The following is a 15,885-nucleotide window of genomic DNA, read 5'->3' on the forward strand; positions in this document are numbered from 1 at the left end:
AGTATATTTATTGAATAAAGCATCAAAAACTTGTTGACAAAAAACTGTAATTCAATAGTGTGCATAGATACCAAATACCACGTATTTTCGTGACCCGATTGTTTTGTACTTTCCGGGCAATTTAAGTGCAGTTGTGGTCAAAAGAATCATGAAAACACTTTTAATATATATAAAGAAAAAGTATAAACATGAATGTTACTCAAAGACTTGGTAAAGTTTCCACTGTGTGCAACTGTGCCCATATCATGTGTGCATGAATGGGACTAACTGAGCCATTGCCAAGTCCAAAATGTCAGTCAATATCAACCATTTCAGCTGAATATGTGTCTTGTAAATGCCTTCAATCCATCAGAATATAGCATTTTAAACATTTATAGTGGGACCCCACCACCAATATTAGGAGGTAATTTCCCTGAATCCTAGATTCCCACACCCTCTGTTGGGGCCTACAATTTTTTAAAGCAATTAAGACAAGAGGGCCATGATGGCCCTATATTGCTCACCTGAGTAAAGTTGTTTGCTTGAACAAATTTCCAAGCTAAAGCTTTAAAAATGGTAAACTGATGCTAAAATATTAGAAAGTAGGTCAGTAGGTCACATTCATGGTAACTGAAAAGTCAGTTTTAAGATAGGTATGCTAAACTGTACATGTCATCCAAATTTCAAGGCTGTATCTCAAAAAAAAAAAAGTAGGTCAGAAGGTCAAGGTTACAGTAAGGTGACACGTAATCACTTGGATACAACAGGTAAATATATTTAAACAGTCCAGGAAACATGATCTGATAATGTTTGAAATATTTTTTCCTATATAACTCATATAACAAGTGACCACCACAAGAGGCCTCTTTTCACCCCAGGGGCATAATTTGAACAATCCTGTTAGAGGTCCACTAGGCAATGATACATACCAAATATAAAAAGCCTAGGCCTTGAACTTTCAGACAAGAAGACTTTTATTTTTTTCCCTATATTAGTCTATGTTAAATTTGGGACCACCGGGGTTGGGCCTCTTTTCACCCCAGGGTAATAATTTGAATAATTTTGGTAGAGAACCACAAGGCAATGCAACACACCAAATATCAAAAGCCTAGGCCTTGCAGTTTCAGACAAGAAGATTTTTAAAGTTTTTTCCTATATATGTCTATGTAAGACCTTGAGGACCCCGATGCGGGGCCTCTTTTCACCCCAGGGTAATAATTTGAACCATTCTGGTAGAGGACCATAAGGCAATGCTACATATCAAATATCCAAGGTCTAGGTCTTGTGGTTTTAGACAAGATTTTTAAAGTTTTTTCCTATATAAGTCTATGTAAAACTTGTGACCCCCGGGGCTGGGCCTCTTTTCACCTCAGGGGCACAATTTGAACAATCTTGATAGAGGACCATAAGATGATGTCACATGCCAAATATCAAGGCGCCAAGTCTTGCGGTTTTGGACAAGAAGATTTTCAAAGTTTTTCATTGAGCAGTCACAGAAGCTCACCACCAGCCTTTGGTTCAGGTGAGCTAAGCTAAAAATATATATGTTAAAATTTATTATTTTCATTTTTATAAAAATTGCATGCAAAGGTCCGCATCAGTTTTGGCTATTATTTTTTTATAGGTTAAAAAGTTTATTATTTTTTGGAGGCCGGTGTTGAGCCCTGTAATTCAATTTCTGCATTAGTTTTTGATACGACTTGCCAACAAAACTTTAACCAGGATTTTCAAGTCCAAAAGGGGGCAAAATTTGCCCAAAATACATGTCAGAGTTATGGGATTTGACCAAGTGAGGCTGGAAAAAGTTTCAAAGCTATATGCCTTTAAGTAAGTAATAGCTAATAAGTCCAAAAGGGGGCATAATTTAATTCAATATCTGCATTAGTTTTGGAGATGGTGACTTGCATGCAGGACTTTAAACAGGATTTTCTAAGTCCAAACGGGGGATAATTTGGCAAAAATGCATGTCAGAGTTATGGGACTTGAATCACTTGATGATACCACCTAGTTTTATAACCTTGAAGACACATGCAGGGTTTCTATTCAATACCAGCATTAGTTCTGGAGATAGTAACTTGCATGCCAAACTTTTAACCAGGATTTTCTAAGTCCAAAACGGGGCATAATTTGGCCAAAATACACACCAGAGTTAAAATTCGAGACTTAACCCAGTGAGGTTGGCAACTGACCTAGAAAAAAAGTAAGTTTCAATGCTATATGCCCTTAAATGATAGCTACAAGTACTTCCATGCAAAACGTTTATCTGGGTGTGACACTAATGCCGACACCATGGGGAGTAGAATAGCTTGGACCATTCTTAGTCAAGCTAATGGATTTAAAAAATATAGTTATTTGGACAGAAACTGCATTACCTTTTGAGATCTGTGGTGTAGATGTGATAAAGTCATTGTTAATGTAACATGGAGCTTTTGTCAGTTCATTCTCCTGTCCACCAACACTACTATCTATACCATTACAGTTGACAGTCTCAACCGCTGCATCTTTCTTTGTCTTCTTACATGGTTCTTCACAAACACCCTGTTATGACAGTGTAATCATATCATTTTACATACACAACTCTAAATAAATAACTTTTTAAGATACATGCAACACAAACGTTTTTTTGTTTGTTTTTGTTTGTTTTGGGTTTAACGCCGTTTTTCAACAGTATTTCAGTCATATAACGGCGGGCAGTTAACCTAACCAGTGTTCCTGGATTCTGTACCAGTACAAACCTGTTCTCCGCAAGTAACTGCCAACTTCCCCACATGAATTATCAGAGGTGGAGGACTAATGATTTCAGACACAATGTCGTTTATCAAATAGTCACGGAGAACATACGCCCCGCCCGAGGAACGAACTCGCGACCCCATGGTCCGTAGACCAACGCTCTTACCTACTGAGCTAAGCAGGCGGGCTGCAACACAAACGTGTATCCCATTTAATTTTATGTATATTTTTGACAATCAAGGGGCATAACTTTGGTCAGACGGAGAGAAATTTGGAACAAAATCCCAGGTGCACAACTTCACATAAGTTTTTGCTTTTTTTTATGACTTCACTCTGTTTGTACAGAAATGTGAAAAAAAGTCACCCTAAATTCCGTTTCCCGATGCTGTTCCTGTACATGCGTATATCGCATCTATCGAGTTGATTCGCTTTCAAACTGCTCACAAAAATTTCACATTTACCTGAAGTATGCAGAGCTTAAATTATGCCGTCAACAGGCCAATAATACATAGTGGTGTGTGGACCAATGACTTTTTTTTGTGTGCTATTTTTACAGCCAAATATAGGCTGAATACTGTAGCCATAGAAAGCTATGTTTTCCCTCAAAGATCATATTTTCCCCTTGGAATTTAATAGCTTAAGATACTTCAGCGCGACCGGTTTATATGCTGGATTTGGACAGGAGCGCTGAATTGTACTCCCTCGGGAAATCATACCAATAACACACTGGATAACCGGCTATCCTGATGCCCGCTGGAAATGTAACCCAGCTGGAAATGTAACCCAGCTGTAAATCGGTAGGTAAAGTCTTTCATTTATTTCTATTAAAACGAAGCCAATTCTTGCAAATCAACTTGACAGTTTTGTCAAGGAATGACCATGGCTAACATTTACAATTTCTGGGCCAGATACGATCGTTACGTTTTGAGATATTCGCAATAATTTCTTCAGTTTGAAAAATCGAGCAAAAAATCCAAAGTTTTGCGCAAACTGTTTTGTTTATGAACAACCTGTGAAAACTTTTATGATCTGGTTTAACAGATGTGTCCTTTCGGAAGACCTGTGTAAAGTTTCCGGGTTCTACGCTATTCCTGAAAAAGTATATTAGCCGTTACATGGGCATGGTCGGAAAAAAAGACTGTCGAAAACGGCCGCTAGTGCTGTCGTTGAACTCGGATGTTTACATTTATAGACTATCCATTAACTCCAATGATTTTGAATACTTTTGCAGTGATTTGTCGGAAACGTAATTATTCTTAATAAGAGATCACAGAGTGATCTTGGCGCCCACCAATGTGCCATTTTTGAGTGTTCCAAATTTCAAGACTTACTGACTAGCTCAAGGTCAAATTTCATTTTCGTACACAACACTGTGCATGTGGTCCAAATTCGAAAGCTGTAGCTTGAGAAATTTATGTGAAAATAGGTCAATAGATCAATCTTAAGGTCAAAGTTTAATTCGGTATACAAAACTATGCAAGTGGTCCAAATTTGAAGGCTTAGCTTGAGAAATGTGTAAGTAGGTCACTAGATCAAAATCAAGGGTCAAATTTCACTTCAGAACACAAATCTATGCATGTGGTCCAAATCTGAAGCCTGTACCTTCAAAAATGTGAAAGTAGGTCATTAGGTCAATGTCAAGGTCAAAGTTTGTTTCGGTACACAATCCTATGCATGTGGTCTAAATTTGAAGCCTGTAGCTACAGAAATGCGAAAGTAGGTCACTAAGTCAATCATAAGGTCAAAGTTCATTTCGGTACACAAAACTATGCATGTGGTCCGAATTTGAAGGCTGTAACTTGAGAAATGTGAAAGTAGGTCACTAGGTCAAAATCAAGGGCAAATTTTATTTCAGAATACAAAACTATGCATGTGGTCCAAATTTGAAGCTTGTACCTTCAACAAGAGATCACAGAGTGATCTTGGCGCCCACCAATGTGCCATTTTTGAGTGTTCCAAATTTCAACACTTACTGACTAGCTCAAGGTCAAATTTCATTTCCGTACACAACATTGTGCATTCGAAAGCTGTAGCTTGAGAAATGTGAAAATAGGTCACTAGATCAATTTCAAGGACAAAGTTCTTTGTACACAAAACTATGCATGTGCATCAAGTTTGAAGGCTGTAGTTTGAGAAATTTGAAAGTAGGTCACTAGGTCAATCTTAATGTCACAGTTTATTTTGGTACAAAAAACTATATAAGTGGTCCAAATTTGAAGGCTGTAGCTTGAGAAATGTGAAAGTAGGTCACTAGGTCAATGTCAAAGTTTGTTTCGGTACACAATCCTATGCATGTGGTCTAAATTTGAAGCCTGTAGATACAGAAATGTGAAAGTAGGTCACTAGGTCAATCTTAAGGTCAAAGTTCATTTCGGTACACAAAACTATGCAAGTGGTCCAAATTTGAAGGCTGTAGCTCAAGAAATGTGAAAGTAGTTCACTAGGTCAAAATCAAGGTCAAATTTTTTTCGGAACACAGAACTATGCATGTGGTCCAAATTTGAAGCCTGTACCTTCAAAAATGTGAAAGTAGGTCACTAGGTCAATGTAAAGGTCAAAGTTTCTTCGGTACACAAAACTATGCAAGTGGTCCAAATTTGAAGACTGTAGCTCGAGAAATGTGAAGTAGGTCACTAGGTCAAAATCAAGGTCAAATTTTTTTCGGAACACAGAACTGCATGTGGTCCAAATTTGAAGCCTGTACCTTCGAACATGTGAAAGTAGGTCACTAGGTCAATGTAAAGGTCAAAGTTTGTTTCAGTACACAAAACTATGCATGTGGTCCAAATCTGAAGGCTGTAGCTTGAGAAATGTGAAAGTAGGTCACTAGGTCAAAATCAAGGTCAAATTTCATTTCGGAACACAAAACTATGCATGTGGTCCAAATTTGAAGCCTGTACCTTCAAAAATGTGAAAGTAGGTCACTAGGTCAATGTCAAGGTCAAAGTTTTTTTCAGTGCTCGGAACTATGCATGTGGTTCAAATTTGAAGGCTGTAGCTACAGAAATGTGAAAGTAGGTCACTAGGTCAATACCAAGGTCAGCTCATGTCATGGTTCATCTTGCCACTCAAAACCATACATGTGGTCCAAATTTGAATGTTGTAGGTTACTGACAAGAAGATTTTAAAAGCTTTTCCCTATATAAGTCTATATGAACCATGTGACCCCAAGGGCGGGGCCATATTTGACCCTAGGGGGATAATTTGAACAAACTTGGTAGAGAACCACTAGATGATGCTACATAACAAATATCAAAGCCCTAGGTTTTGTGGTTTGGGCAAGAAGATATTCAAAGTTTTTCCCTATATAAGTCTATGTAAACCATATGACCCCCGGGGCGGGGCCATATCTGACCCTAGGGGTATAATTTGAACAAGAGATCACAGAGTGATCTTGGCGACCACCAATGTGCCATTTTGGAGTGTTCCAAATTTCAAGACTTACTGACTAGCTCAAGGTCAAATTTCATTTCCGTACACATGTAACACTGTGCATGTGGTCCAAATTCGAAAGCTGTAGCTTGAGAAATGTGAAAGTAGGTCAATAGATCAATCTTAAGGTCAAAGTTTAATTTGGTACACAAAACTATGCAAGTGGTCCAAATTTGAAGGCTTAGCTTGAGAAATGTGTAAGTAGGTCACTAGGTCAAAATCAAGGGTCAAATTTCACTTCAGAACACAAATCTATGCATGTGGTCCAAATCTGAAGCCTGTACCTTCAAAAATGTGAAAGTAGTTCACTAGGTCAATGTCAAGGTCAAAGTTTGTTTTGGTACACAATCCTATGCATGTGGTCTAAATTTGAAGCCTGTAGCTACAGAAATGTGAAAGTAGGTCACTAGGTCAATCTTAAGGTCAAAGTTCATTTCGGTACACAAAACTATGCATGTGGTCCGAATTTGAAGGCTGTAGCTTGAGAAATGTGAAAATAGGTCACTAGGTCAAAATCAAGGTCAAATTTTATTTCAGAATACAGAACTATGCATGTGGTCCAAATTTGAAGCTTGTACCTTCAAAAATGTGAAAGTAGGTCACTAGGTCAATGTAAAGGTCAAAGTTTGTTTCGGTACATAAAACCATGCATGTGGTCCAAATTTGAAGGCTGTAGCTTGAGAAATGAGAAAGTAGGTCACTGGGTCAAAATCAAGGTCAAATTTCATTTCGGAACACAAAACTATGCATGTGGTCCAAATTTGAAGACTGTACCTTCAAAAATGTGAAAGTAGGTCACTAGGTCAAAATCAATGTCAAATTTCATTTTGAAACACGGAACTATGCATATTACCCAATTTGATACCTTTTCCTTCAAAAATCTGAAAGTAGGTCACTAGGTCAAAATCAAGGTCAAAGTTTTTTGAAGTGCACAAAACTATGCATGTGGTCCAAATTTGAAGGCTGTAGCTACAGAAATGTGAAAGTAGGTCACTAGGTCAAAATCAAGGTCAACTCATGTCAAGGTTCATCTTGCCACTCAAAAATATACATGTCCAAATTTGAATGTTGTAGTTATTGACAAGAAGATTTTAAAAGCTTTTCCCTATATAAGTCTATATGAACCATGTGACCCCCGGGGCGGGGCCATATTTGACCCTAGGGGGATAATTTAAACAAACTTGGTAGAGAACCACTAGATGATGCTACATTACAAGTATCAAAGCCCTAGGCTTTGTGGTTTGACAAGAAGATTTTCAAAGTTTTTCCCTATGTAAGTCTATGTAAACCATATGACCCCCAGGGTGGGGCCATATTTGACCCTAGGGGTATAATTTGAATAATCTTAGTTGAAGACCACTAGATGATGTCACATACAAAATATCAAAGCCCTAGGCCCTGTAGTTTTGGACAAGAGGTTTTTCAAAGTTTTTCCCTATATAAGTCTATATATACCATGTGACCCCCAGGGCGGGGCCATATTTGACCCCAGGGAAATAATTTGAATCATCTTGGTAGAGGACCACTAGATAATGCTTCATACCAAATATCAAAGCCCTAGGCTCTGTGGTTTTGGACAAGAATGTTTTCAAAGTTTTTCCCTATATAAATCTATGTAAATTATAGAAATAAACAAAGGGCCATAACTCACTCATAAATTGTTGAACCAGTCTGATTTTCAGGGGGACACAACTAGGGTACCAATACATCATTCTGACAAAATTTGGTAAAAAACCCCCCAGTAGTTTCTGAGGAGATGCGATAACGAGAAATTGTTAACGTACGGACGGAATGACGGACGGACAGACCACGGACGCAGAGTGATTTTAATAGCCCACCATCTGATGATGGTGGGCTAAAAATGGTACTTTCATTTCAAGAGGCTTTAGGACTATATTCCTTCACACCCGGGCTGAATTTTAACCTAGTTCACGCGTTCTTGCCATTTTTCCGCCATGCGAAAGCCAACCATATATTTCTTTTTGCGGTTACACTGAAGCAATATAGTACATATTGCCATTTTGCCAGCTTTTGATGGTGGAGGAAAACCACTACAGGTGCCTCTGGGCTACTACAGAAAGTATTTTCACATCGGGTTTTGCAAGTGCAAATGATTGCTTCTGGTCGTCAGTCCTTTGAATTTCGATTGAAGAATTCAATATCTTAATCAATTTCAAATGCCCGTTCTTGTTTCGAAACTTATTTGCTCATACATAATTATTTAATTGCTCCTAATGTAAATCTGCCATTTTGTTTTATTCATAAATACATTCTTTTCAACTTTACTGACCCAAACCTGTATTCTGTAAATTTTTTACTCTGTTCATGAGTCCTACCAACCATAAACAAGAGATCACAGAGTGATCTTGGCGCCCACCAATGTGCCATTTTTGAGTGTTCCAAATTTCAACACTTACTGACTAGCTCAAGTTCAAATTTCATTTCCGTACACAACATTGTGCATGTGGTCCGAATTCGAAAGCTGTAGCTTGAGAAATGTGAAAATAGGTCACTAGATCAATTTCAAGGACAAAGTTCTTTGTACACAAAACTATGCATGTGCATCAAGTTTGAAGGCTGTAGTTTGAGAAATTTGAAAGTAGGTCACTAGGTCAATCTTAATGTCACAGTTTATTTTGGTACAAAAAACTATATAAGTGGTCCAAATTTGAAGGCTGTAGCTTGAGAAATGTGAAAGTAGGTCACTAGGTCAATGTCAAAGTTTGTTTCAGTACACAATCCTATGCATGTGGTCTAAATTTGAAGCCTGTAGATACAGAAATGTGAAAGTAGGTCACTAGGTCAATCTTAAGGTCAAAGTTCATTTCGGTATACAAAACTATGCAAGTGGTCCAAATTTGAAGGCTGTAGCTCAAGAAATGTGAAAGTAGGTCACTAGGTCAAAATCAAGGTCAAATTTTTTTCGGAACACAGAACTATGCATGTGGTCCAAATTTGAAGCCTGTACCTTCAAAAATGTGAAAGTAGGTCACTAGGTCAATGTAACAAAACTATGCATGTGGTCCAAATTTGAAGCCTGTACCTTCAAAAATGTGAAAGTAGGTCACTAGGTCAATCTCAAGGTCAAAGTTTTTTTCAGTGCTCAAAACTATGCATGTGGTTCAAATTTGAAGGCTGTAGCTACAGAAATGTGAAAGTAGGTCACTAGGTCAATACCAAGGTCAACTCATGTCAAGGTTCATCTTGCCACTCAAAACCATACATGTGGTCCAAATTTGAATGTTGTAGGTTACTGACAAGAAGATTTTAAACGCTTTTCCCTATATAAGTCTATATGAACCATGTGACCCCAAGGGCGGGCCATATTTGACCCTAGGGGGATAATTTGAACAAACTTGGTAGAGAACCACTAGATGATGCTACATAACAAATATCAAAGCCCTAGGCTTTGTGGTTTGGGCAAGAAGATATTCAAAGTTTTTCCCTATATAAGTCTATGTAAACCATGTGACCCCCGGGGCGGGGCCATATTTGACCCTAGGGGGATAATTTGAAAAATCTTAGTAGAAGACCACTAGATGATGTCACATATAAAATATCAAAGCCCAAGGCCCTATGGTTTTGAACAAGAGGTTTTTCAAAGTTTTTCCCTATATAAGTCTATATAAAACATGTGACCCCAAGGGCGGGGCCATATTAGACCCCAGGGAAAGAATTTGAATCATCTTGGTAGAGGACCACTAGATGATGCTTCATACCAAATATCAAAGCCCTAGGCTCTCTGGTTCTGGACAAGAAGATTTTCAAAGTTTTTCCCTATATAAATCTATGTAAATTATAGAAATAAACAAAGGGCCATAACTCATTAAACAAGAGCTGTCACAGGAGACAGCGTGCTCGACTATTTCGATGCTGGATAGTGAAACTGGGCACATCTGAGGAAACTAGAGCTGTCACTGGAATGTTTAATGACTCCAATTGTGGAAGAAGATATTGCACAATAGATGCTCAGTCTGTGTCAAAAGTATCAACTTAAAGTAATAAGAGTGGTAAAGATAAAATGTATCAAAACACTATATAAGTATATCCTAAGCAAAAAGGGGCATAATTCATTAAATATTGGTGCCAGAGTTGTGCAGCTTGTGTCATATAGTGTGGGTGATGATGTTGAACAACTATTTAAGTTTGAATCAAATCCATTCAGTAATAACAGAGACAGAGTGAAAGTGCATCAAAACTTTAACCTAAAATTCTAAGTAAAAAGGGGGAATAATTAATAAAAAAAATTGGTGCCAGAGTTATGCACCTTGCGTCATATGGTGTGGGTGATGATGTTGAACAACTATTTTAAGTATGAATCAAATCCATTCAGTAATAACAGAGACAGAGTGAAAGTGCATCAAAACTTTAACCAAACATTCTAAGTAAAAAGGGGAAATAATTCATGAAAAATTGGTCCCAGAGTTATGCACCTTGCATCATATGATAAGGGTAATGATGTTGAACAATTGTTCAAGTTTGAATCAGATCCATTCAGTAATAACAGAGATAGAGTGAAAGTGCATAAAACTTTAACCTGAAATTCTAAGTAAAAAGGGGAATAATTCATGAAAAATTGTGCCAGAGTTATGCATCTTGTGTCATATGATGTGGGTGATGATGTTGAACAACTATTTTAAGTTTGAATCAAATCCATTCAGTAATAACAGAGGTAGAGTGAAAGTGTACCAAAACTTTAACCTGAAATTCTAAGTAAAAAGGGGGAATAATTCATGAAAAAAATGGTGCCAGAGTTATGCATCTTGTGTCATATGATGTGGGTGATGATGCTGAACAACTATTTTAAGTTTGAATCAAATCCATTCAGTAATAACAGAGGTAGAATGAAAGTGTACCAAAACTTTAACCTGAAATTCTAAGTAACAAGAGATCACAGAGTGATCTTGGCGCCCACCAATGTGCCATTTTTGAGTGTTCCAAATTTCAAGACTTATTGACTAGCTCAAGGTCAAATTTCATTTCAGTACACAATACCGTGCATGTGGTCCGAATTCGAAAGCTGTAGCTTGAGAAATGTGAAAGTAGGTCACTAGGTCAATGTCAAGGTCAAAGTTTGTTTCGGTACACAATCTTATGCATGCAGTCTAAATTTGAAGCCTGTAGCTACAGAAACGTGAAAGTAGGTCACTAGGTCAATCTTAAGGTCAAGTTCATTTCAGTACACAAAGCTATGCAAGTGGTCCAAATTTGAAGGCTGTAGCTTGAGAAATGTAGAAGTAGGTCACTAGGTCAAAATCAATGTCAATTTTTATTTCAGAATACAAAACTATGCATGTGGTCCAAATTTGAAGCCTGTACCTTCTAAAATGTGAAAGTAGGTCACTAGGTCAATGTAAAGGTCAAAGTTCATTTCGGTACTCAAAACTATGCATGTGGTCCAAATTTGAAGGCTATAGCTTGAGAAATGTAAAAGTAGGTCACTAGGTCAAAATCAAGGTCAAATTTTATTTTGGAATACAAAACTATGCATTTGGTCCAAATTTGAAGCCTGTACCTTAAAAATGTGAAAGTAGGTCACTAGGTCAATGTAAAGGTCAAAGTTCATTTCAGTACACAAAAATATGCAAGTGGTCCAAATTTGAAGGCTGTAGCTTGAAAATGTAAAAGTAGGTCACTAGGTCAAAATCAAGGTCAAATTTTATTTCGGAATACAAAACTATGCATGTGGTCCAAATTTGAAGCCTGTACCTTCAAAAATGTGAAAGTAGGTCACTAGGTCAATGTGAAGGTCAAAGTTTTTTTTGGTACACAAAACTATGCATGTGGTCCAAATTTGAAGGCTGTAGCTTGAGAAATGTGAAAGTAGGTCACTAGGTCAAAATCAATATCAAGTTTCATTTTGAAACACGGAACTATGCATATGGTCCAAATCTGACGCCTGTACCTTCAAAAATGTGAAAGTAGGTCACTAGATCAAAATCAAGGTCAAAGTTTTTTCCAGTGCACAAAACTATGCAGGTGGTCCAAATTTGAAGGCTGTAGCTACAGAAATGTGAAAGTAGTCACTAGGTCAAAATCAAGGTCAACTATGTCAAGGTTCATCTTGCCACTCAAAATAAATACATATGTGTGGTCCAAATTTGAATGTTTGTAGTTATTGACAAGAACATTTTAAAAGCTTTTCCCTATATAAGTCTATATGAACCATGTGACCCCCGGGGCGGGGCCATTTTTGACCCTAGGGGGATAATTTTAACAAACTTGGTAGAGAACCACTAGATGATGCTACATTACCAGTATCAAAGCCTTAGGCTTTGTGGTTTGGACAAGAAGATTTTCAAAGTTTTTCCCTATATAAGTCTATGTAAACCATATGACCCCCAGGGCAGGGTCATATTTGACCCTAGGGGTATAATTTGAACAATCTTAGTTGAAGACCACTAGATGATGTCACATACAAAATATCAAAGCCCTAGGCCCTGTGGTTTTGGACAAGAGGTTATTCAAAGTTTTTCCCTATATAAGTCTATATAAACCATGTGACCCCCAGGGCGGGGCCATATTTGACCCCAGAGAAATAATTTGAATCATCTTGGTAGAGGACCACTAGATGATGCTTCAAACCAAATATCAAAGCCCTAGGCTCTGTGGTTTTGGACAAGAGGTTTTCAAAGTTTTTCCCTATATAAGTCTATATAAACCATGTGACCCCCAGGGCGGGGCCATATTTGACCCCAGAGAAATAATTTGAATCATCTTGGTAGAGGACCACTAGATGATGCTTCAAACCAAATATCAAAGCCCTAGGCTCTGTGGTTTTGGACAAGAAGGTTTTCAAAGTTTTTCCCTATATAAATCTATGTAAAATATAGAAATAAACAAAGGGCCATAACTCACTCATAAATTGTTGAACCAGTCTGATTTTCAGAAGGCCACAACTAGGGTACCAATACATCATTCTGACAAAGTTTGGTCAAAATCCCCCCAATAGTTTCTGAGGAGATGCGATAACGAGAAATTGTTAACGGACGGACGGACGGAATGACGGACGGACGGACCACGGACGCAGAGTGATTTTAATAGCCCACCATCTGATGATGGTGGGCTAAAAAGGGGGAATAATTAATGAAAAAATGGTGCCAGAGTTATGCACCTTGTGTCATATGCTGTGGATGATGTTGAACAACTATTTTAAGTTTGAATCAAATCCATTCAGTAATAACAGAGATAGAGTGAAAGTGCATCAAAACTTTAACCTGAAAATCTAAGTGAAAAGGGGGGATAATTCATGAAATATTGGTGCCAGAGTTATGGCCCTTATGTCAGATGATGTGGATGATGATGAGGAATAAGTATTTCAAGTTTGAATCAAATCCATCAAGTAATTACAGAGATATGTTGAAACAAGAGATCACAGAGTGATTTTGGCGCCCACCAATTTTCCATTTTTGTGTGTTCCAAATTTCAAGACTTACTGATTAGCTCAAGGTCAAATTTCATTTCCGTACACAACACTGTGCATGTGGTCTAAATTCGAAAGCTGTAGCTTGAGAAATGTGAAAGAAGGTCACTAGATCAATTTCAAGGACAAAGTGGTTTGTACACAAAACTATGCATGTGCATCAAGTTTGAAGACTGTAGTTTGAGAAATTGGAAAGTAGGTCACTAGGTCAATCTTAAGATCAAAGTTTATTTCGGTACACAAAACTATGCAAGTGGTCCAAATCTGAAGGCCGTAGCTTGAGAAATGTGAAAGTAGGTCACTAGGTCAAAATCAAGGTCAAATTACATTTCAGAACATTAATCTATGCATGTGGTCCAAATTTGAAGCCTGTACCTTCAAAAATGTGAAAGTAGGTCACCAGGTCAATGTAAAGGTGAAAGTTTGTTTCGGTACATAAAACCATGCATGTGGTCCAAATTTGAAGGCTGCAGCTTGAGAAATGTGAAAGTAGGTAACTGGGTCAAAATCAAGGTCAAATTTCATTTTGGAACAAGAAATTATGCATGTGGTCCAAATTTGAAGCCTGTACCTTCAAAAATGTGAAAGTAGGTCACTAGGTCAATGTTAAGGTCAAAGTTTATTTCAGTGCACAAAACTATGCATGTGTTCCAAATCTGAAGGCCGTAGCTTGAGAAATGTGAAAGTAGGTCACTAGGTCAAAATCAAGGTCAAATTTCACTTCAGAACACCAATTTACGCATGTGGTCCAAGATTGAAGCCTGTACCTTCAAAAATGTGAAAGTAGGTCACTAGGTCAATGTCAAGGTCAAAGTTTGTTTCGGTACACAATCCTATTCATGTGGTCTAAATTTGAAGCCTGTAGCTACATATATGTGAAAGTAGGTCACTAGGTCAATCTTAAGGTCAAAGTTCATTTCGGTACACAAAACTATGCAAGTGGTCCAAATTTGAAGGCTATAGCTTGAGAAATGTGAAAGTAGGTCACTAGGTCAAAATGAAGGTCAAATTTTATTTCGGAAATAAAAACTATGCATATGGTCCAAATTTGAAGCCTGTACCTTCAAAAATGATAAAGTAGGTCACCAGGTCAATGTAAAGGTGAAAGTTTGTTTCGGTACATAAAACCATGCATGTGGTCCAAATTTGAAGGCTGCAGCTTGAGAAATGTGAAAGTAGGTAACTGGGTCAAAATCAAGGTCAAATTTCATTTTGGAACAAGAAATTATGCATGTGGTCCAAATTTGAAGCCTGTACCTTCAAAAATGTGAAAGTAGGTCACTAGGTCAATGTTAAGGTCAAAGTTTATTTCAGTGCACAAAACTATGCATGTGGTCCAAATTTGAAGGTTGTAGCTACAGAAATGTGAAAGTAGGTCACTAGGTCAAAATCAAGGTCAACTCATGTCAAGGTTCATCTTGCCACTCAAAACCATACATGTGGTCCAAATCTGAATGTTGTAGGTTATTGACAAGAAGTTTTTAAAAACTTTTCCCTATATAAGTCTATATGAACCATGTGACCACCAGGGCGGGGCCATATTTGACCCTAGGGGGATAATTTTAACAAACTTGGTAGAGAACCACTAGACGATGCTACATTACAAATATCAAAGCCCTAGGCTTTGTGGTTTGGACAAGAAGATTTTCAAAGTTTTTCCCTATATAAGTCTATGTAAACCATGTGACCCCCGGGGCAGGGCCATATTTGACCCTAGGGGGATAATTTGAACAATCTTAGTAGAATACCACTAGATGATGTCACATACAAAATATCAAAGCCTTAGGCCCTGTGGTTTTGGACAAGAGGTTTTTCAAAGTTTTCCCCTATATAAGTCTATATAAACCATGTGACCCCCGGGGCGGGGCCATATTAGACCCCAGGGAAATAATTTGAATCATCTTGGTAGATGACCACTAGATGATGCTTCATACCAAATATCAAAGCCCTAGGCTCTGTGGTTTTGGGCAAGATTTTCAAAGTTTTTCCCTATATAAATCTATGTAAATTATAGAAATAAACAAAGGGCCATAACTTACTAAAAAATTGTTGCACCAGTGTGATTTTCAGAGGGACACAACTAGGGTACCAATACATCATTCTGACAAAGTTTGGTAAAAATCCCCCTAGTAGTTTCCGAGGAGATGCGATAACGAGAAATTGTTAACGGAAGGATGGACGGACGGAATGACGAACGGACGGACGGAAGGACGTCGGACCACGGACGCAGAGTGATTTGAATAGCCCACCATCTGATGATGGTGGGCTAAAAAGAGAAAGTGCACCAAAACTTTAACCAAGGTGGGGACGCGGAAAGACGC

General features: G+C 37.9%; 1 protein-coding gene across 1 annotated transcript in view; it reads right to left on the reverse strand.

The window, feature by feature from the left end:
• Window positions 1–15,885, reverse strand: part of LOC123541778 (CTD small phosphatase-like protein 2) — a 127,929-nt gene that overhangs the window by 88,974 nt on the left and 23,070 nt on the right. The window contains exon 3 of the mRNA XM_053531233.1: window positions 2,352–2,517. Within this exon, the coding sequence (XP_053387208.1) occupies window positions 2,352–2,517 (166 nt within the window). The remainder of the gene's footprint in view (window positions 1–2,351; window positions 2,518–15,885) is intronic.

This window comes from Mercenaria mercenaria, chromosome 19 (assembly GCF_021730395.1).
Source record: "Mercenaria mercenaria strain notata chromosome 19, MADL_Memer_1, whole genome shotgun sequence".
NCBI classification, from domain to species: Eukaryota; Metazoa; Mollusca; class Bivalvia; order Venerida; family Veneridae; genus Mercenaria; species Mercenaria mercenaria.